The 23,677-nt window shown below is 45.8% G+C and overlaps 1 protein-coding gene across 2 annotated transcripts in view; it reads right to left on the reverse strand.

The window, feature by feature from the left end:
• Positions 1-23,677, reverse strand: part of PTPA (protein phosphatase 2 phosphatase activator) — a 97,867-nt gene that overhangs the window by 25,656 nt on the left and 48,534 nt on the right. For both annotated transcript variants that reach the window (XM_030207858.1, XM_030207859.1), the window contains exon 6: positions 10,331-10,430. In XM_030207858.1, coding sequence (XP_030063718.1) covers positions 10,331-10,430 — 100 coding nt within the window. The remainder of the gene's footprint in view (positions 1-10,330; positions 10,431-23,677) is intronic.

Raw genomic sequence — 23,677 nt, forward strand, 5'->3', positions numbered from 1 at the left:
ACCCACAGGCCGGAAATGGACAGAGTACCCTGATGGAAAGTATGAGAAACTACTGGTTTCAGTTCACCACAGTTATAGGTGGTTGAGTAGCCCTGGAGGGTTACCGGACAGGGTTTGCAATAGTTTTCTTCTGTTATGAGTTCAGAGAATGGATGTCTATTACACTGTTATAATGTAATGAGTTTGGGAAAGGTGGAGCGGAGGGAGAGGGAATACGAATTTGGGGGGAGGGGGGGAAAACAGAGGGGGAGAGGGGGAGTCAGCTCTGGCGAGGGGTTATTTCCTTACAGTATTAGGCTGGCGGCAAATGGTACCGCTCAGCAACAGGGGGGCGGGAGGGGGGTACAGGGAGGGAAAGGGTTGAGGGTGGGAACTTGGAATGTGAATGGGTTAACTTCGCAGAGGAAGAGAAATTTGGTATATCGGGAGTTACAGAGGAGTAGATGGGATATAGTCTTGCTGCAGGAGACACACATTAGACGCCGTGAGGCACATTTATTACATCAGAGGGCCTACAGTGAATGTATTGCACACTTTGATAAAAGAGGGGGAAAGGTGGGCGGTTTGGCCATTTATATTCGGAAAGGGATTCCATTTGTAACTGATGACATTTATAGAGATGAATTGGGGCGCTGTTTAGCGGTCAGAGGGCTCTTATATGGGAAATCAGTGACAATTGTGAATATCTATGCACCTAATTCAGGTCAGGGAGAGTTCTTTGAGCATATAAGGGAGGAGCTTTTTCAATTTCAAAGAGGTGGGATGATTATGGGGGGAGATTTTAATTTATGGAATATATCTATGGATCATTCTAAGGGACACATTACAGTGCACAAGCCTTATACTCGGAGTTTGAGGGCACTGGCCTCAAGATTAGATCTCCTAGAGGTTTGGAGACTCAAACATCCGACCCAGAAGGCATATACATTTTTTTCTCACTCTCAGAACTCATATACACGAATTGATATGATTTGGTGTAGCCGGGTCTTATGGGAACACGTTGTGGATGCAGATGTGGGGTCTATCTCAGTCTCTGACCATGCCCCAGTAGAACTTGACTTGAAGGGGTTGGGAGAAGAGGATAAACAGAGATTTTGGAGGCTTAATGAGGGCATCTTGGGTGATAAACAGGTATGTGAGGATGTACGCAAGGTAATTCAAGATTACTGTAGTATGAATGACATAGGGGTGGTATCGGAGGGCACACTCTGGGATGCTTTAAAGGCGGTGGTACGGGGTCACCTAATTAAATGGGGCGCCAGGAAAAAACGGGAACGGGAGGCAAAAGAACTGGAAGCCAGGGAGAGGTTGGCCTACTGGGAGCGTAAGCATCAGGAAGGGGGGTTAGGAGAGGAGCTGCGGGAGGTACGTAAATGGAGGGCGGCCTTGGATCAAATACAGGTTGATCGAGTGGAGTTCCTGAGGAAACGTCTCCAGCATAAGTTTTTTGAATTTGGCAATAAGTCAGGGAGGATGCTGGCTAACTGTTTGAGACACCGTCAAAGGGACTCGCTGATTACCAAAATTAAAGGGCAGGGGGATCAGATCCTTTATAAGGATAGAGATATTAGGGATCAATTTTTGAGATTTTATAGTACACTATATACTAGCACTATTGGGGTGGAGGAAGGTGAAATTAGAAAGGAATTGTGCTCTCTTAAGTTGCCCAAGTTATCTCGTGAGGATTGTGAAAAGCTAGAGGCCCCCTTTCATTTGGAGGAAATTAGGCAGGTCATAAAAGGACTGAAAGGAGGGAAGGCCCCAGGAGTAGATGGCTACTCTGCAAAGTTTTATAAAATCTTTGCTGGGGAGGTAGGGCCGTTGTTGGTAAGGGTGGGCAATGCTTGTTTTCAGGGCAGTTCCCTCCCATCTAGTATGCATGAAGCTGGTATATCGCTCATACTGAAACCAGGCAAAGACCCTTCTGCATGTGGGTCCTATAGACCAATTTCCCTAATTAATCTGGATGTTAAGATTCTCTCCAAGGTCCTGGCGAACAGATTAGGGGGGATATTGCCCAAATTAATCCACCCAGATCAATCAGGGTTTGTAGCGGGGAGACAAGTAGCCGATAATATACGTCGTACACTGCATATTATTTGGGAGGCTCAACAGAGGGGTCGACATATGGCTTTGCTAAGCACAGATGCTGAAAAAGCTTTTGACAGGGTGGAGTGGCCCTATTTATGGGAGGTTTTGAGGCATCTAGGTGTTGGAGAGGGGTTGATAGGATGGTTGCAAAGGTTATATGAAGGACCCTCGGCGAGGATCAAGGTAAACGGGGGGTATTCTAATGCATTTAAGATAGGGAGAGGTACGAGGCAAGGTTGCCCACTATCTCCCTTGTTGTTTGCGATATCGATTGAACCGCTGGCGCAGAGGATAAGGGAGATGGGTGACATAAAAGGGATGGTAGTAGCGGGCAGGGAACACAAGCTGGCATTATTTGCTGACGATATTCTGTTTTTTGTCACGAGTCCCCTGACGACTTTGCCAAACTTGGTGAAAGAGCTCAATCAATTTGGTAGAATTTCAGGGTTTAAGATAAACTATGACAAGTCTGAAGTTCTGGGGGTGAATATCCCACAGGGTCGACTGGTAGAAATGCTCCAGGGGTTCTCATTTCGACTAAAGAAGGGCAATATCAAATACTTAGGGGTCCAGATACCCTCCGAGTTGAATCAGCTATATTCACTAAATTATGGACCGTTGTTTCAACAAGTACATAGAGACATGGCAGGTTGGCAGGGTAAATGGCTATCCTGGTGGGGGAGAATAGCCACAGTACGAATGAATATCTTACTCCGGATTTTGTTCCTGTTTCAGACTTTGCCTGTGCAGGTACCTAAAAGGGAAATAAATAAGCTTCAGGGGGAGATTATGAAATTTATATGGGGGTTAGCTCCGAGAATACATAGGAAATTGATGTGGAAGTCGGTAGACCTGGGGGGAAGGGGGGTGCCCAATTTGGAATGGTACTTTTGGGCTGCACAGGTAAAGTTTGTGGTGGCATGGAGTCAGGAGGCTCCATCGGTGGTGGCTAGTTTAGACCAAGAGATGGTGCAGGGTTATAAGTTGAAGTCGGTTATATGGGCTTCAATAGAACCGAGGGTATACGGTCAAATGACAACAAATCCATTTGTGAACCATCTGTTGACCTTGTGGGCCTCTTTCAGAACCAGGTTCTGGCTAAAGAGGAAAACTTCCACAATGGCAGGTATAGGTTGGGAACCGGCTTTTCAAGTGGGAATGGGTCACCAGGTTGCAGGGTGGTGGGAAGAGGAGGGGTTGACTTGTTTCAGGGATCTCCTGGATGATGGGGAGTTAAGACCCTTAGAGGAGATCCGGGAACAGTGTGGGGGAGGTGCGGGAGATACTTATTTTTATATACAAGTCAAGCATTATATGAGCCAACAAGGGTGGTTGAAGAGGGACCCGGAAGAATATGAGGAACTTGAAAATTTGTGGGGCTCATTGGGGAAAATGAAAAGAGTTATATCTATGTTGTACAAATTGATTAGAGGTAGATCTTTTGAGAAATGTGCTTATATGATAAAATGGGAACAGGATCTGCAACGGGAGTTTACAGTAAATGAGTGGAAGGCTATAGTAGTAGAAGTCAAAAAAGCTTCGAATTGTGTGTTGTTAAAAGAAAATGCCTTTAAGATATTGTCGCGGTGGTATTATACCCCGCATCGAATACATGCTATGTTCTCCTCGGCATCCTCACTGTGTTGGAGGTGTGGAGATGAGGAGGGGACTTTCTTGCATATTTGGTGGTCGTGCCGGACTTTACAACCATTTTGGAAGACAGTAACGACAAAAATTTCAGAAAGTACGAATAAGCCGTTTCAATGTACGCCGCACTGGTGTCTTTTGGGTCTCGGTAACAGAAGAGGAACTAAATGGCAGAGGCGCCTTAAGAGGATTTGTTTAACAGCGGCTAAGAGTGTCATTGCAATGCATTGGAAGAAACAGATGGTTCCCTCTGAGCTGGACTGGACTCTGAAACTTTCCCTGGTCGGGGAATTGGAGCAACTAACGGACAAAAGAATGGGAAGGTACAGCCCATCTTCGGAACTGTGGTCTCGATTTAAGCGATTAACCCAATAAGGACAGTTGAAATACAGCTGGGAGGGGGAGGAGGGGGGAGGGGGGGGAAATGTGGGGGAAAAATGAATACGTTTACATTGTTGTATTGTAATGATGCTCAATAAAATATTCAAACATTAAAAAAATAGGTAAATGATGAGCTAGATATAATAGGCATCTCAGAGACTTGGTGGAAAGAGGACAATCAATGGGACACTGTGTTAACAGGGTACAAATTATATCGCAATGATAGAGAGGATCAAATTGGAGGGGGGCTTGCACTATATGTTAAAGAGGGAATCGAGTCAAATAAAGTAAACATTCTACATGAAACAGATAGCAGCGTGAAATCGTTATGAATAGAAATTACATGTATGAAGGGAAGGAGTATTCTTGTACTACCATCCGCCAGGAAAAAACAAACAGACAGATGAAGAAATGTTTACAGAAATTAGGAAAGCTGGCAAACTGGGCAACAGTATATTAATGGGTGATTTCAATTACCCCAATATTGACAGGATATGTGTTACATCAGGGAGAGCCAGGGAGATAATAATAATAAATTCCTAGATGTAATAAATGACTGCTTCTTGGAGCAACTGGTCCAGGAACCGACAGGAAGGGGAGCCATTTTAGATCTAGTCCTTGGTGGCATGCAGGGCATAGTATGAGAGGTAACAGTTTTGGGTTCCTTAAGAAACAGTGATCATAACATGAACAAGTTTGAATTACTATCTGGAATGAAGCCACAAAGGAAATCTACTTTAGCTGCATTTAATTTTCAAAAGGGCAACTATAATAAAATGAGGAAAACAGTTAAAAAGAAGCTAAAAAGGATCGGCTTCAAAGGTTAGGCCACTAAATCAGGAATGGACCTTGTTTAAAAATACCATCTTGGAAGCCCACATCAGATGCATTCCACGCATTTACAAAAGTAGAAAGAAGAAAAAAAAACGACAGACAGCATGGTTAAAAGTTAAAGTGAAAGAGGCTATTACAGCCAAAATAATGTCCTTCAAAGAATGGAAAAAGGACCCAAATGAAGAAAATAAGAAGCAACATAAGCGCTGGCAAGTCAGATGTAAAGCATTGATAAAAGAAGGCTAAAAGAGAATATGAAGAGAAACTTCCTACAGATGCTAAACTCACAGTAACATCCTTTTCAGGTACAACAAAAGCAGAAAGCCTATGAGGGAATCCATGGGACTGTTAGATCACGAAGGAGCAAAAGGGGCACCCAGGGAGAACAAGGCCATAAGCAAAGAAATTGAATGAATTCATTGCTTTGGTCTTTACAGAAAAAGATGTAAGAGACCTACCTATACCGGATATGGTTTTCAAGGGTGATGATGCGGAGGAACTGAAAGAAATCTCAGTGAACCTGGAAGATGTAATGAGCCAAATCGACCAATTAAAGACTAGTAAATCATCTGGACTGGATGGCATACATCCAAGAATATTAAAAACAAAGCATGAAATTGCTGATCTGCTGTTTATTTATTTATTAATTAAATTTGTATCCCACATTTTCCCTCCTATTTGCCGGCTCAATGTGGCTTACATAATACTGTAAAGGTGATCGCCAAGTCTGGTATGGAAACAAATACAATTTGATATTAGGGTCAGGTAAAGATAGTATATTCAGGTACATAGGGATAGAAAATAGGAAGGAATATATAATGTCCAATACAATCTATGTTCTTTTCCTGACCTCACGAGGTACTACTAGGTAGTAAAAAAGTGTTAGATTAGTAACATGTAACCTGTTATTAAAATTATCCATAGTACATGAAGATTGGAGGGTGGCCAATGTATCACTGATTTTGAAAAAGGGTTCCAGGGGTGATATGGGAAATTACAGACCGGTAGCCCTGATGTCAGTGCTGGGTTAAATAGTGGAAGCTATAAGAATAAAATTACAGAATACATAAATAAATAAACATGGTTTAATGGAACAGAGAAAGCATGGGTTCAGCCAAAGGAAGTCTTGCCTCACCAATTTGCTTTATTTCTTTGAAGGCATCAATAAACATGGATAAAGGTGAACCGGTTGATGTAGTATATCTAGATTTTCAGAAAACATTTGACAAATTTCCTCATGAGAGATTCCTGAGAAAATTAAAGAGTCACGGGGTAGGAAGCAATGTTCTGGTGTAGATTAGGAATTGGTTATTGGACAGAAAGCAAGAGGGTAGGGTTAAATAGCCATTTTTCTCAATGGAGGAGGGTGAACAGTGGAGTGCAGCATGGATCAGTACTGGGACAGGTGCTATTTAATATATTTATAAATGATCTGGAAAATCGGAATGACGAGTGAAGTGATTAAATTTGCAGATGACACAAAACTATTCAAGGTTGTTAAAACACATGCAAACTGAAAATTGCAGGAGGACCTTAGGAAATTGGAAGACTGGGCATCCAAATGGCAGATGAAATTTAATGTAGACAAATGCAAAGTGATGCACATTGGGAAGAACAATCTGAACCATAGTTACCTGATGCTAGGGTCCACCTTGGGGATCAATGTCCAAGAAAAAGATCTAGGTGTCGTTCTAGATAATACTCTGAAATCTTCTGCCCAATCTTCTGCTGCGGCAGTAGCAAAAAAAAAAAAAAAAACTCCAGGATGCTAGGAATTATTAGGAAAGGGTTGGTAAAATAAGACGGAAATACTATGCCTCTGTATCGCTCCATGGTATGATCTCACTTTGAGCACTGCGTTAGTTCTGGTCGCCATATTTAAAAAAAAAAAAAAAAGATATAGTGGAATTAGAAAAGGTTCAAAGAAGAACGACCAAAATAATAAAGGCTAAAAGAGGGTAGGGCTCTTAAGCTTGGAAAAGAGATGATGAGGGGAGATATGATTGGTCTACAAAATCCAGAGTGGTGTAGAATGAGTAGAACTGAATTGATTTTTCACTTGTTCCAAAAGTATAAAGACTAGGGGAAACTCAAGGAAGTTTTTATTGACAATGTCTTTATTAAGTATTGCAAACAAAAGCATGCAAACAGATAATAGAACCATGGAACATTAAATATAAAGAACATCTGCTCCAAAATAGGGGAGAGGCCTGCACTCCGAGGACCACCCCCCTAGCAACAAAGGTAAGCAGTAAACAACCCACAAACTAGTAATTCCAAACATTGTCCACCCTCCACCCCACCCCTTATAGAGGTATATATACAGGCAAATTACAAATTCAACTAAGTAATAATAAGATTATGGGCTCTGGGTGGTAGAGATTGAATATAAGGCTCCCAAGATAGCCCAGAACCGTTGCTTATGTTTATTTTATTTATTACATTTGTATCCCACATTTTCCCACCTATTTGCAGGCTCAATGTGGCTTACATAATACCGTAAAGGAAATCGCCAAGTCCGTCGCTTATGTTTATTTTATTTATTACATTTTCCCACCTATTTGCAGGCTCAATGTGGCTTACATAATACCGTAAAGGAAATCGCCAAGTCCGGTATGGAAACAAATACAATTTGATATTAGGGTCGGGTAAGGATAGTATATTCAGGTATATAGGGATAGAAAACAGGAAGGAATATATAACGTCCAATACAATCTATGTTTAAGCGTTAAACAAGCATCACAGCCTTCCATGACTAACAAGTTATGAAACACATTTTTCCAATGCTAAAAAGTAGGCATACTGTCTAGCGTCCAATGCAGTAAGAGACACTTTTTCCCAAGCAAGCAGGCTTTATACAGGAAAGCCTTCTCAAATTTGGAAAGGGATCCACAGTAAACCATTTTACCAAAAATAATGCCTGATGGGAAGAGTTGTTTTTACCCAGCAGAGCCCGCAGATATCTTAGTATTCTAGTCCAGAACCATTATGCCAAGCAGCACTGCCAAAATGCATGGGCCAGTGTGTTATCAGAGGTTCCACATTTAAAACATCGAGAAGAAGCCACACAGCCAGCATGGAACGCCTGCTTCTGTGAGAAATAGACTCTGGTAATAATATGATACTGACAATCCCTATAAACTATGTATCATTAGTGGGATTTGTCGGCGCGCTACAAGTAAATCTGCCCCTCTGAGAGTCATCACTCCCAAGTCCACATTCCACTTAGTGACTTGGTAATCATAATTCTTTCCTGGAGACAGAAGATCAACCTGCTTGTACAAGGCCGATACCAGTTCAACTGATCTGAGGAGCAAAATAAATAAATAAATTTCAGTTAAAGTATGGACAAGGGCCTGAGAACAGTTAGTTCATAACAGGGTACGAACATAGTGGGATACCTGTAGATAAGCAAACCAGTCCACCCCATGCACCCCCAAAATTTGTTGAAGGGAGCCCAGTGTCCGTAGCTCACCCTGTGGTATCAGAAGATCTTCCACCGAAGCTAGGCCAACAGATGCCCATCGTCGAAAAAATGGGTTCTGTAACCCAGGAGAAAAATCCAAATTTCCCACTAGCAGAAGCAGACCAGTCTGAGAAGGATCTTGATGTAAATGAAATAACAAAATACGCCACACATGGCGCATAGGTTGTAGCAAGACATGATGTTTTAAGTCAGAAGGTAGCTTATCAGTAGGGGAATAATAAATAAGGATGAAGGGGGGCAAACAGATTTTTCAACTGACCAAGGAGTATATTCCTCAGACGCTTGTACCCAATCTCCAAGGTGATGTAAGAGACACGCTGTAAGTTTTCATATTAGGGACCCCTAAACCTTCCAGAATCCAATTGTCAAACAGTAGTGCCATCTTAAGCTTAGCCCCCCCCCCTCGAAAATTTTTGTCAAAGCTCAATGCGATATTTATTTTTGTTACATTTGTACCCCGCACTTTCCCACTCATGGCAGGCTCAATGCGGCTTACATGGGGCAATGGAGGGTTAAGTGACTTGCCCAGAGTCACAAGGAGCTGCCTGTGCCTGAAGTGGGAATCGAACTCAGTTCCTCAGTTCCCCAGGACCAAAGGTCACCACCCTAACCATATCCGTAAATCATGCTGAGTTAATCTAAGGTGAAGGTGTCTAAGAACATAGAGCCATCTAGGAAATAACATCATGAAATAAAGGCTGATACAGCCAGAGAATGATAATGATAGATTATTCCATATGGACAGCTGCTGTATCTTTTTTTGCTGCCATTCATGTACCACAGTGCAGCCTTTTGGGCCTGCTGCATTGTTCCCTCATGCTGCTCCTGTCCAAGCCCTCCAATAACTGCCGGAACAGCAGCTCCAAGGCTTGTTTCATGCCAGCTGCTTTAATTCTTTGTACTTTATTTTCCTTCTTTCCTCATAACTTGATGCAGTACTTTCTTCTTGCTGTCCACTCTGCTGGGTTGGAAAGCACAGTTTTTGGTTTTTTTTTTTTTTGTTTAAACACACACGAGAGCTTAGGTAGGAATGGCAGTAGGAAAGGAGGACTGGAAAAGGCAGAAGAAGAACCCAGACTCCTTTAGGTATTACCCTCAGGGGAGATTTAGATTTAGCTCACACCTTTTTCAGAAACTCAAGGCAAGTTACAGTACATATTTTCCTGTCCCTAAAGGATTTACAGTATAAATCTGTACCTAAGGCAACAGAGGGTTAAGTGTCTTGCCCAAGATCACAAGCTTCCTTGATTCTCTGCTTGATGCTCTAACCATTAGGCTACTAGGGAGACCACCTCTTTCACCCTCCCTCCCCATTCTGCACTTCTTAACAGGAAGGGAACGATTCACTGACTCTCTCAGGAGAACAGCCAGATTCTCTCTAGCCTCCCTGCCGTTGCATGCTCGAAACAGAGAATATTGAGGAGATGCATGCTGTCTGGTATCCTATATAGGGAAAGTCCACAAGCTTGTGCTCTCCATCTCCATTTGCTAATAGGGTAAAGAAATCCATAAGTCTTGGCTGGTCTGGAGAGATAAGGAACAGGGCATTATCACAGCTGTGAGGGTGAGAGGGAAGAGTAAGAGGGAGTATTCACATTTGTGAAAGTGAAGGGGAAGCAGGTATATGAGGAATTTAAGAACCACAGACCTGAGAGGAAAGAGGAGCAAAATGCTCACTAGATGCACGGTCATAGCTCAGACGTCACAATATATTCAGTCACAGACATGAACATTCACTGACCTATCACCTCAGACTCTCACCTTGCACCCATCTTGAACTCCCATGCCTTTACTCGTCCTAGCTCCCACCAGTCATACACTGAATCTGCATCTTCTGATTCTGCCAGTACACACTGGGTCATCCTGATTTGGTTCCAACATCACACCCACCTGCTAAATACTTTGAAGACAATGGCCATTTGGTCATCCACTTGCAGAACTCCAATTTTGCAGAGACAACAGAGGAAGGCAGCAAAGGCAGCCTCATGACCTATTAAAGACAAATAAGCTACTCTCAATAGGGAGGACAGGATAAAAGGAGAAACAGGTAACACAAGTAAATTTGTATGTTAAGGTACTGTCTGCGTGAATAGAAGTGTTTCAGACAGAGAGATTTCACTACTGTCTTTTACGTAAGTAAACCAAACTCATATTGGCTCAGGGATCTCCTTCTAGCATCCTGAAGGGATTACTGCACTTAAGAGTATAAGATCCATTATCTAGCACTTAACTATCTGTAATGCTCAAATATCTGGCATCTCTCCCAAGCAGCGTCTTCAACTGAAGGGAATGATAGAAAGGTGACTGGATTAGGGAACCCAGCAAAGTGCTCTGTTCTCTACCCATTCCAGCATTTTATCTTCTCCTCCTGTTTCCAGGTATGATGCTGGAGAAGCAAAATGTTCTCAGGCAACCAGCATGTTTGGTTAACCAGCACTGTCTATTCCCTAAGCATGCTAGATAAAAGGTAAAATTATGTATAATCATACCTGATAATTTTCTTTCCATTAATCATAGCTGATCAATCCATAGACTGGTGGGTTGTGTCCATCTACCAGCAGGTGGAGATAGAGAGCAAACTTTTGCCTCCCTATATGTGGTCATGTGCTGCCGGAAACTCCTCAGTATGTCGATATCAAAGCTCCATCCGCAGGACTCAGCACTTAGAGAATTACACCCACGAAGGGACACTCTGCCCAGCTCACCACCGCCGAAACGGGGGAGGGGAATTAACCCAGCTCATCCCCACACAAGTGGGGGAGGGGAATCCGTCCAGCTCATCCCCGCGGAGCGGGGGAGGGACACCACACCCGCCGATGCGGGGGGATCTGGCTTATCCTGCAACCGCAACCGCGGGAGGAGCTGACTGACCCGAACACCGCCGAAGCGGGAGGGGTACAAAGCTGCCCTACAGCCGCACGAAGCGGGAGGGAGTGCCGGCAGAATTTTAAGTCTCAATCCAGCCCCGTAAAACGGAGGGGAGAGGAATGTAGCAGCTCACTGTAACACAAACTCGTCTTAACTCTTGAAGAATCCAAGTGAAAAAACTTGAACACGAAGTCTTTCTGAAGTAACTGAAGACTAAACTTGAACCTGAAATGCAACCAGAATAAAAACAGTACAGATATCTGGGAGGGGCTATGGATTGATCAGCTATGATTAATGGAAAGAAAATTATCAGGTATGATTATACATTATTTTACCTTCCATATCATCAAGCTGATCAATCCATAGACTGGTGGGATATACCGAAGCAGTACTCACCCAGGGCGGGACATTGAAATCCCTGACCTCAACACTGAAGCTCCAAACCGGGCCTCCGCCCGTGCAGCCACAGTCAAACGGTAATGCTTGGAGAATGTATGAGCCGAAGCCCAAGTTGCCGCCTTGCATATCTCTTCCAAGGAGACGGATCCGGCCTCTGCCATCGAGGCCGCCTGAGCTCTCGTGGAGTGAGCCTTCAGCTGGATAGGCGGCACCTTCCCCGCGGCCACATAAGCCGCTGCAATGGCTTCCTTGACCCATCTTGCCACTGTAGGCTTAGCAGCCTGCAGACCCTTACGAGGACCTGCAAACAGGACAAACAGATGATCCGATTTCCGGAAATCATTGGTCACTTCCAAGTATCTGATGATGACTCGTCTCACATCCAGATATTTAAGAGCAGAGTACTCCTCTGGGTAGTCCTCCCTACGAAAGGAAGGGAGACAGAGCTGCTGATTCACATGGAAGCGAGAAACAATCTTGGGCAGGAAGGAAGGCACTGTGCGAATAGTCACTCCAGCCTCAGTGAACTGCAGAAAAGGCTCTCGACATGAGAGCGCCTGGAGCTCGGAAACTCTTCTGGCTGAAGTGATAGCCACCAAAAAGACTGCTTTCAACGTCAGGTCTTTCAGAGATGCCCTCGACAAGGGTTCAAAAGGCGGCTTCTGCAATGCTCTTAGTACCAGATTGAGATTCCACGCAGGCACCACTGAGTGCAGAGGAGGGCGCAGGTGATTAACTCCCTTGAGAAAGCGCACCACATCTGGCTGCGAAGCCAGGGAAGCACCCTTCAGGCGGCCCCTGAAGCAAGCCAGAGCCGCTACCTGGACTTTAAGGGAACTGAGCGACAGGCCTTTCTCCAGACCTTCTTGCAGGAACGCCAACACTGAAGAAATTGGAGCAGTGAAGGGAGAAAGTGAGCCTGCTTCACACCACGCTGCAAAGATACGCCAAACCCTGGCGTAAGCAGTAGAAGTAGAGCGCTTCCTCGCTCTCAGCATAGTGGCGATGACCTTGTCTGAGAAGCCCTTCTTCCTCAGACGCTGCCGCTCAATAGCCAGGCCGTAAGACCAAAGGGGGAGGGATCCTCCATCACCACGGGACCCTGATGTAACAGGCCCTGCTCCACTGGCAGCCGCAGAGGATCGTCGACTGAGAGCCTGATCAAGTCCGCATACCAGGGACGCCTGGGCCAATCCGGACCCACCAGGATTACCCTGCCGGGATGCTTTGCCACCCGGTCTAGCACCCTGCCCAACATGGGCCAGGGCGGGAACACATAGAGAAGCTCTTGTGTCGGCCACTGTTGGAGAAGAGCATCTACTCCCAGGGATCGAGGGTCCCGTCCTCTGCTGAAAAAGCGCGGCACTTGGCAATTGGCCGATGACGCCATCAGATCTAGGCTCGGCTGGCCCCAGCGCTTCGTGATGTCCAAGAACGCCTGAGCAGATAGCTGCCACTCTCCGGGCTCCAAGGTATGGCGACTGAGAAAGTCCGCCTTGACATTCATGACTCCGGCAATGTGGGCCGCTGAAAGCTGCTCCAGGTTCGCTTCCGCCCACTGGCAAAGATTCATAGCCTCCTTGGCTAGAGGGGCGCTCTTGGTACCTCCCTGGCGGTTGACATAGGCCACAGCCGTGGCATTGTCCGACAGGACCCGTACAGGCTTCAACACCAGTACCGGGATGAACTCCAAAAGCGCCAACCGAATGACTCTGAGTTCCAGGAGGTTGATAGACCACTTTGCCTCTGCAGGAGACCAGAGCCCCTGCGCTGTCCTTCCCAAGCAGTGGGCTCCCCAGCCCGACAACGAGGCGTCCGTCGTGACGACAATCCACTCTGGGGTCACCAGAGGCATTCCCGCAGACAACTTGTCTGTCTGCATCCACCAGCTCAGCGCCTTGCGCACTGCTGGGTCCAAGGGAAGGCGCACAGCATAATCCTCCGACATCGGAGTCCAGCGCTGCAGCAAAGAGTGTTGAAGTGGTCTCATATGAGCCCTGGCCCAGGGCACAACTTCCATCGTGGCCGTCATAGAGCCCAACAGCTGCACATAGTCCCAAGCCCGAAGGGGAGAGGCTACTAGGAACTGGTCCACCTGAGCCTGAAGTTTGACAATCCGATTGTCTGGCAGGAACACTCTGCCCACTTGGGTGTCGAATCGAACTCCCAGGTACTCCAGGGACTGAGTCGGGCGCAGCTGGCTCTTCTCCCAGTTGATGATCCATCCCAGGGAGCTCAAAAGAGCAACTACCTGGTCCACAGCTTTGCCGCACTCTGCATAAGAGGGGGCTCGGATCAACCAGTCGTCCAGATAAGGATGGACTTGTACCCCTTCCTTTCGTAGGAAGGCCGCGATGACCACCATTACTTTGGAAAAGGTCCGCGGAGCAGTAGCCAACCCGAAAGGGAGGGCTCTGAACTGGAAGTGTCGTCCCAGGACTGCAAAACGCAGAAAGCGTTGATGAGGAGGCCAGATGGGAATATGCAGGTACGCTTCCTTGATGTCCAAGGATGCCAGGAACTCTCCTGCCTTCACTGCCGCTATAACAGAGCGGAGAGTCTCCATGCGAAAGTGCCGCACTTTCAAGGCCCGATTGACCCCTTTGAGGTCGAGGATAGGCCGGACAGAACCTCCTTTCTTTGGTACCACAAAGTAAATGGAGTAACGTCCCTTGCCAAGCTGACTTTCTGGCACCGGAACGACCGCGCCCAGGCGGATCAGATTGTCCAAGGTCTGCTGCACTGCCACAGCTTTGACCGGAGACTTGCAGGGAGAGAGTACAAACCCGTCTTTTAAGGGTCGGCAGAACTCTAGTTTGTAGCCGTCTCTGATGACTTCCAGCACCCACGCGTCTGAAGTTATTGTGGTCCACTCGCCCAGAAACGAGGACAGCCGTCCTCCAATCTGCACTGGGGCGTGGACCAAGACCCCGTCATTGGGTACGAGACCCTGGGGGAAGACCGGAGGGAGCACCTCCGGGACGGCGGTCTCTGCGAAAGGAATGCTGCTTGGGGGAGAAATTCCTCTTGAAGGAAGAGGGGGCAGAGGAACCCGACTTGCCCGGGCGGTACCGACGGGCTTCCTGCAACCGTCCTCTGGAGGTACCGGGACGAGTACTAGCCCGAGCCCTGACCTCTGGTAATTTCTTGCCCTTAGACGTGCCGAGATCGGTCACGATTTTGTCCAGCTCGACCCCAAAGAGCAGCTTGCCTTTAAAAGGCAACCTAGCCAGGCGGGATTTAGAGGCATGGTCAGCAGACCAATGTTTCAGCCAAAGCCACCGCCGCGCAGAGATTGTCTGAGCCATGCCTTTCGCTGAGGCCCTCAAGACATCATACAGCAAGTCTGCCAAATAGGCTAAGCCCGATTCCAGGGCCGGCCAATCAGCCCTCAAGGAATGATCCGAGGGGGAAGCCCGCTGCACCATAGTCAGGCACGCCCTGGCCACATAGGAGCCGCAAACTGAGGCCTGCAAACTTAAAGCAGCCGCCTCAAAGGACGACCTTAAGGCCGCCTCCAATCTTCTGTCTTGGGCGTCCTTTAGGGCCGTGCCACCTTCCACCGGCAACGCCGTTTTCTTAGTCACCGCAGTGATTAAAGAATCCACGGTAGGCCACAGGTAGGCCTCACGTTCACTCACAGCCAAAGGATAGAGGCGGGACATAGCCCTAGCCACTTTAAGGCTCGCTTCTGGGACATCCCATTGAGCCGAAATTAAGGTGTGCATGGCATCATGCACGTGGAAGGTTCTAGGCGGGTGCTTCGTCACCAGCATAATGGCAGAGCCAACAGGGGCTGAGGGAGAGACGTCCTCCGGAGAGGAAATCTTCAAAGTGTCCATGGCCTGTAACAACAGGTTGGACAAATCCTCTGGGCTAAAAAGCCGCGCTGCAGAGGGGTCATCCGCTCCATCCGAGCGGGGATCCGTCTCCTCCAAGGAATCCGCAAAGGACCGTTGGGAGACCTCAGACACGCTGCCCTCATCTACATCGGAGGAGACAAATTCCTCCAAGGCCTGGGAATCAACCCGAGGGCGTTTACCTCTGGGAACCTCAACCTCTTTACCAGACGAGGGAGCAGGGGCAGCGTTGTGCATGAGGAAGGCCTGATGCAGCAGCAAAACAAACTCGGGGGAGAAACCCCCCCGACTGTGCACTTCCGCAGCCTGGGCAACAGCCCTAGACGCACCCTCAACCGGCGCTCGCAATAGCGGGGGAGAGACATGCTGCGCATCCAAAATGGCGTCCGGCGCGAAACTCCGCGAAGGAGCCGCGCGGGAAGAACGGCTCTTAACTTTAGCCGCTTCTGTGCCGTCGCCCAAATTAAGGGCGTTCATGGCATTAATGTCTCCAACCTCAAGGGCGGCCCAAGAAGAAGCCGTCCGAGCCGCGTGGCCGGCCAAGATGGCGGAGGCGAGGAGCGGGGGATGGGCGTTTATGGCGGGAAAAACCGCCACGCCGGAGGAAGGGCCGGGACATTCATCGGTCACGAAACTGTCACCCAACAAGGGCGAATCAGGCTTTAAGACCCCCGCATCCCCTCTAGAAGCGCTCAAGCGACCCGGGGAGCGACCCTTTGCGCCCTCGCCCTCCGACGCCATATGCCACGAGGAGAAGAATCGGGGAACCCCCTGCCCGCTATAAAAAGGTAAAAATTACCTGCTGTCCGCTCCGAGTTGTAACGACCTGGTGTCCCAGTGAGTAGCTGCAATAGACGCTTAAATAAACGTCGAAATAAACGCCTTTAAGGACGTTCAAAATTTTTTTTTTAACGGAGCCAGCGGGAGGGGGGAGAAAAGGAGGGACCTGGCACCACCAGGTTTGCACTTGCTCAAAAGAGCCCTCAACCCCAGGCACTCAACAAAACCTAAAAATTAGGCTTGGAGGCCTAGCCAGAGCTGCTGCTGTGTGTGACCACCACCTGCTGAGATAGAGAACATACGGAGGAGTTTCCGGCAGCACATGACCACATATAGGGAGGCAAAAGTTTGCTCTCTATCTCCACCTGCTGGTAGATGGACACAACCCACCAGTCTATGGATTGATCAGCTTGATGATATGGAAGGGGCTTTTACTATTATATTCTATGGGGTCAGAGGCAGCCTGATGGCTCAGTGGCAATGCAATGTGCTGCCATGAGGGTACAACTCAATTCATCAGATTAGTTTCAGCTCCACTTGAGGAGAAACCAATTCAGTAAAATGATGACACCTAGTGACCAGATGCAGAGTAAACACACACTGGGCTCTGTAGGGGAGTCACGGTCTCTGTAGCTTCTGTTGAAGGACTCTCACTAATGGTTGGGCTGGATGGGAACAGCTTATAAAATACAGAACATGTGTGTACTTGCAAATGGAGGCTCATGGTGCCAATAGCTTGGTAAAGCCCAATTCTGACTGAGCTGGGAAGCCCAAAAGAAACAAGAGGAAACACTGACAGATTCAAAAGAAAAAAAAAAAAAAAGATTTTTTGAACCTCTTCAACAAATCTGGAAAATTAAAATTTAAGATGCAGAACATCTACAAAAAGCAGATATTTAACCATTTCAATAGACAATCAGGTAAACTGTCCGTTTCCCGCTTGCCTAGTGAACTATACCAGCCCCAAGAGTCTCTTAGAAACATCTGAATTAACAAGACAGACAAGCTCTGTTCTCATGTAGCAATGTCTCCCTCTTATGGTGGCATGTAGACTGGGTTGCAGCTATTCACCTCACAAGCCTGAGCCACAGTAAAAGGCCTCACTCTTATTAAAGCTTTGGTTCCGTATCAGTTGAATACCTTTTGTAGAAGAATACTGAAGGGGTGTAATGCGGGACAGTGACAGCCACAGACAGCACTGAAAATGTGAAAAGCATGTAAAAGGCTGAGCTGTCTATACAAAACTGATGCTGCCAGAATTAGCAGTCTATGAATTGTTTGAATGTTCCTTCCAGACAAGCTAGAAAGGCAGCCACATATAGGTCATGTCACCATCTGATGGAATCAGTTCAGATTTGCTTTACAAGTAGTTTTGGGGGAATATGTGAAGGCACCCCTCCTAGTGGTAACTGTCACCCTTGCCAACATGGATGCCAGTTTGTTTCAACCAGATAAATTTTCTGCTCCCTCTCTTTCATACACACACAAAACTCTTGTATTACTTCAAAATCCTCAAGTCCAAGAATCTGACCTTGCTAAAACATAAGGACAACCACAAAAAATAAAATAAAAAAATAAAAAATGATTTGCAGTGCTCTAAAAAACATGTCTTTATTAGACTTTCAATATTGCTAAACTATAACCTCTGCAATAATGACATTTGAATTATACTAGGCTGCATTTACATTTAGCAGAAGAAAAAATCCTTAGAATTACAAAAGGCACAAAACCATACCTAAAAATCATGCAATCAGCAGCAAAAAACCTTCTGTTCTCAAAAGTCTCTCAGTTTTCAAAGTTTACTCAAATTCAACAGAAATTTATGGAATTAACTTTCAGCACGGCATCCAAATTAATACAAAGACCACCCCTTGAATGTTTTAAGGCACAGTTTTGTGCCTTTTGTAATTTTGAAGCTTTTTCCTTTTGCTAAACGTAAATGTTGCCTAGTTTGTAGTTTAGCGATATTGATTTTGTATTGTCTTCTACACCCATTTTTTGTATTAGTTGTGTTTATATTAGACTTTCACCACATGTGTCTGCGTTCTACAATGTCTCTGCCTGTGGTAGGTACACCAAAATATTCCCGTGGGTCCACCGTAATAAAGGCAACATCCTGGAAGAGGTCTGGCTTTCTGCTGCAATTCCTCAAAATTGTGGAAGAAGGATTCTCCATCCAAAAGTGTCTCCTGATTGCCAGCTTCCAGCACGTCAGCTCTATTCCAATGCTCCTTCAGTCCTCAGCATCTCCATAATAGTAGTTCTCGCTTCTCTCCACATTGCCAGTGACACCCATGCTGATGCTGCATTTAAAATGGCCCACTAAACTGATGCCAGCTCCACTGACAAAGCCAAGCACAAGAGCTGGTGCAATAGTCATATTGCATCAAACTCCTCTCCTTGGAGCTCCATGGCTCACATCACACACAGCTTCCCCAGTGAAGACCATTCCTCTCAGTGAAAGAAGGGAACCTCAGAGAACCACCACTCTTCAGAAAGGTGCAAACGTGACTAGCAATACTCCAGTTTTCTTACATCAAGACCTTTTCCCTGTTCTGTGGAGGTTCTCACATTTAACCCACCAGTTTTGAGGCCTCAACCCAAATCAGTACAGAATCAACCCACAAGAAACTATCCTGGGCTCATTGAAATATTGTCTCATGATTCCAGCCTTTCATTTCCATCTCTTGCCAATCTGAAACATATACCATATAGGCACAGCACCAATGACAAATCAGAGTGCAACATATGCTCTCTGAAGCCTATCTAAACCCTAGAATCTGTCAAACAAAGCAATTCAGAATGACATACAAAACCACTATTTCCATATTTTTTTCCCTGGGAAGACTCTCCTTCCTTGCACTCCCTAACTCCAAAAGAACACTCAATAGGCATACCATCAGAGCCCTTTCCTGAAATTAACATAGTAGATGATGGCAGATAAAGACCTGCATGGTCCATCCAGTCTGCCCACATTAACCAAACCATTATTCTCCTGATTTTTTTCCTGTCCTCTCATTCATTCTAGCACAAAGAAATAGACTACTGGAGAGCCCTTTTTAGTACCTCTAGCAAACCAAATCTTACTTCCATTTTCCTATGTTTTTTTTTTTTGTTTTATGATGGAGACTGGACGTCTAAATGGCAGATGATGTTCAATGTGAGCAAGTGCAAAGTGATGCATGTGGGAAAGAGGAACCTGAACTATAGCTACATCATGCAAGGTTCAGCGTTAGGAGTCACGGAACGAGAAAGGGACCTGGGAGTCATCATTGATGATACATTGAAATCTTCTGCTCAGTGTGCTACTGCGGCTAAGAAAGCAAATAGAATGTTAGGTATTATTAGGAAAGGGATGGAAAACAAAAATGAGGATATTATAATGTCACTGTATCAGTCCATGGTGTGACCGCACCTAGAGTATTGTGTTCAATTCTGGTCGCCGCACCTCAAAAAAGATACAATGGAATTGGAAAAGGTGCAGAGAAGGGCGACAAAGATGATTAAGGGGATGGGACGACTTTCCTATGAGGAAAGGCTAAAGTAGCTGGGGCTCTTCAGCTTGGAGAAAAGGCGGCTGAGAGGTGATATGATAGAGGTATATAAAATGAGTGGAGTGGAAAAGATAGATATGGAGCGTCTGTTTACGCTTTCAAAAAATACTAAGACAAGGGGGCATGCGATGAAGCTGGAGTGCAGTAAGTTTAAAACAAATAAGAGAAAAATTTTCTTTACTTAGCACGTAATACGACTCTGGAATTCGTTGCCAGAGAAAGTGGTTAAGGCGGTTAGCGTAGCAGAGATTAAGAAAGGTTTGGACGGCTTCCTGAAGGAAAAGGCCATAGAATGTTATTAAAGGAACGCAGGGAAAAATCCACTATTCCTGGGACAAGCAGTACAAAATGCTTTGCTCTGTGGATCTCGTCGGGTGATCGTGACCTGGATTGGCCACTGTCGGAGACAGGGTGCTGGGCTAGATGGACCTTTGGTCTGTCCCAGTGTGGCGATGCTTATGTCTTATGGCAACTGTACTGGTCTACCTGTAACTAAGAGGATCCTCTTTTCCTAAACCTCAGTATATACAGTGGTGGAAATAAGTATTTGATCCCTTGCTGATTTTGTAAGTTTGCCCACTGACAAAGACATGAGCAGCCCATAATTGAAGGGTAGGTTATTGGTAACAGTGAGAGATAGCACATCACAAATTAAATCCGGAAAATCACATTGTGGAAAGTATATGAATTTATTTGCATTCTGCAGAGGGAAATAAGTATTTGATCCCCCACCAACCAGTAAGAGATCTGGCCCCTACAGACCAGGTAGATGCTCCAAATCAACTCGTTACCTGCATGACAGACAGCTGTCGGCAATGGTCACCTGTATGAAAGACACCTGTCCACAGACTCAGTGAATCAGTCAGACTCTAACCTCTACAAAATGGCCAAGAGCAAGGAGCTGTCTAAGGATGTCAGGGACAAGATCATACACCTGCACAAGGCTGGAATGGGCTACAAAACCATCAGTAAGACGCTGGGCGAGAAGGAGACAACTGTTGGTGCCATAGTAAGAAAATGGAAGAAGTACAAAATGACTGTCAATCGACAAAGATCTGGGGCTCCACGCAAAATCTCACCTCGTGGGGTATCCTTGATCATGAGGAAGGTTAGAAATCAGCCTACAACTACAAGGGGGGAACTTGTCAATGATCTCAAGGCAGCTGGGACCACTGTCACCACGAAAACCATTGGTAACACATTACGACATAACGGATTGCAATCCTGCAGTGCCCGCAAGGTCCCCCTGCTCCGGAAGGCACATGTGACGGCCCGTCTGAAGTTTGCCAGTGAACACCTGGATGATGCCGAGAGTGATTGGGAGAAGGTGCTGTGGTCAGATGAGACAAAAATTGAGCTCTTTGGCATGAACTCAACTCGCCGTGTTTGGAGGAAGAGAAATGCTGCCTATGACCCAAAGAACACCGTCCCCACTGTCAAGCATGGAGGTGGAAATGTTATGTTTTGGGGGTGTTTCTCTGCTAAGGGCACAGGACTACTTCACCGCATCAATGGGAGAATGGATGGGGCCATGTACCGTACAATTCTGAGTGACAACCTCCTTCCCTCCGCCAGGGCCTTAAAAATGGGTCGTGGCTGGGTCTTCCAGCACGACAATGACCCAAAACATACAGCCAAGGCAACAAAGGAGTGGCTCAGGAAGAAGCACATTAGGGTCATGGAGTGGCCTAGCCAGTCACCAGACCTTAATCCCATTGAAAACTTATGGAGGGAGCTGAAGCTGCGAGTTGCCAAGCGACAGCCCAGAACTCTTAATGATTTAGAGATGATCTGCAAAGAGGAGTGGACCAAAATTCCTCCTGACATGTGTGCAAACCTCATCATCAACTACAGAAGACGTCTGACCGCTGTGCTTGCCAACAAGGGTTTTGCCACCAAGTATTAGGTCTTGTTTGCCAGAGGGATTAAATACTTATTTCCCTCTGCAGAATGCAAATAAATTCATATACTTTCCACAATGTGATTTTCCGGATTTAATTTGTGATGTGCTATCTCTCACTGTTCCCAATAACCTACCCTTCAATTATGGGCTGCTCATGTCTTTGTCAGTGGGCAAACTTACAAAATCAGCAAGGGATCAAATACTTATTTCCACCACTGTATTATATTAGTGTATTTGGGGTTAAAAAAAAAAAAAAAAAAAAGGTTTGGACAAGTTCCTGGAGGAAAAGTTCATAGACTGCTATTGAGATAGACATGGGGAAAGCCACTGCTTGTCCCTGGGATCGGTAGAATGAATCTTTCTACTATTTGGGATTCTATCAAGTAATTGTGATTTGAATTGGCCACTGCTGGAACCAGGATTCTGGGCCAGATGGACCACTGGTTTGACCCAATATGGCTATTCTTATGTTAAGGATTACTACATGAACCATACCAGCTCTTGCACCCTTAGCTTGGTAGTCATGTATGTGTGGCCACCTTATCTGGCTTGTCTAAAGAGAAAGTGAGGCTGCTTAACTGGGTAAGCCATTCACACAGTCCATCTTCCTCATCCCCATCAGTTGAAACCAAACTTACTTGCCAGTTATTGACCAGGCTGGCAAGGATGGCAAATACCACAAGGAGAGGGATGTCACATGTGCCCAAAAAACCTTTTAAACATTTATGAGTTTTGTTTTCCCCCACACAATCCTGTGAATAAATTACAACACTAATTTAGAAAAAAATGTATATTTGTTTTACCACATGGATTGAAGTGTACTTAATGTGATTTTGTTATTGCTTGGTATTTCAATAAAGCTAACAGTTAAAAAACAAACAAAACACACACACACATTTCTGGGCTCTTGTACATCAAACCAAACTAGTGCCATCAGATGGTAATGTAACCTATGTGTATGACTGGCTTATCCTACTGTCCGTGGACAACCCGTTACAGGTAAGCAACCTCACTTTCTCTCTTGCCAGGTACTTTGTTATTCTGTATAACCTCGTGAGCCACCTTGCTTGGTTCCAGAAAGGCAAATACTGAAAATTATTAAATCTCCCCCCCTCCCAAGGATGAGCAGACACCCCAATATTTGGTTATATTAAGGTAATGATAGGTGAAAAGGATTAAAGAGGAAAAAGAAAACTAGAAGCATGAAACCAACATTCAAAAGATTTGCCTGGGTAACCTAACCTCGCATTTTGAAATTTCATGTCCTACAGACCACTTTACATTTTTGTTCAATATGGTGTGTCAGGAGCATGGTAAAACTTTAACCAGACAGCTGGTTAACTTTAATGAGATGTTAAGGTTGGTCAGAAAATTACCTGATCTAAGGTTAACCAGGTAACTTTGCATGGATGTGTCACTTCAATCTGGCTTTCGCCCCCTTCATTCAACTGAAACAGCGCTTGCTAAAGTCTCTAATGATCTGTTCCTGGCCAGATCCAAAGGTCTCTATTCTATCCTCATCCTTCTCGATCTGCTGCTTTTGACACTGTTGATTACAGCCTACTCCTTGATACGCTGTCCTCATTTGGATTTCAGGGCTCTGTTCTTTCCGGGTTCCTTCTTATCTCTCCCAGCGTACCTTTAGTGTATATTCTAGTGGATTCTCCTCTACTTCTATTCCACTGTCAGTTGGTGTACCTCAGGGATCTGTCCTGGGACCTCTTCTTTTCTCCATCTATACTTCTTCCCTTGGTACTCTGATCTCATCCCATGGTTTTCAGTATCATCTTTACACTGATGACTCCCAGATCTACCTCTCCACACCAGAAATCTCAGCCTGGATGTCTCATCGCCATCTGAAACTAAACATGAC

The sequence above is a fragment of the Microcaecilia unicolor genome, chromosome 6 (genome assembly GCF_901765095.1).
Source record: "Microcaecilia unicolor chromosome 6, aMicUni1.1, whole genome shotgun sequence".
NCBI classification, from domain to species: Eukaryota; Metazoa; Chordata; class Amphibia; order Gymnophiona; family Siphonopidae; genus Microcaecilia; species Microcaecilia unicolor.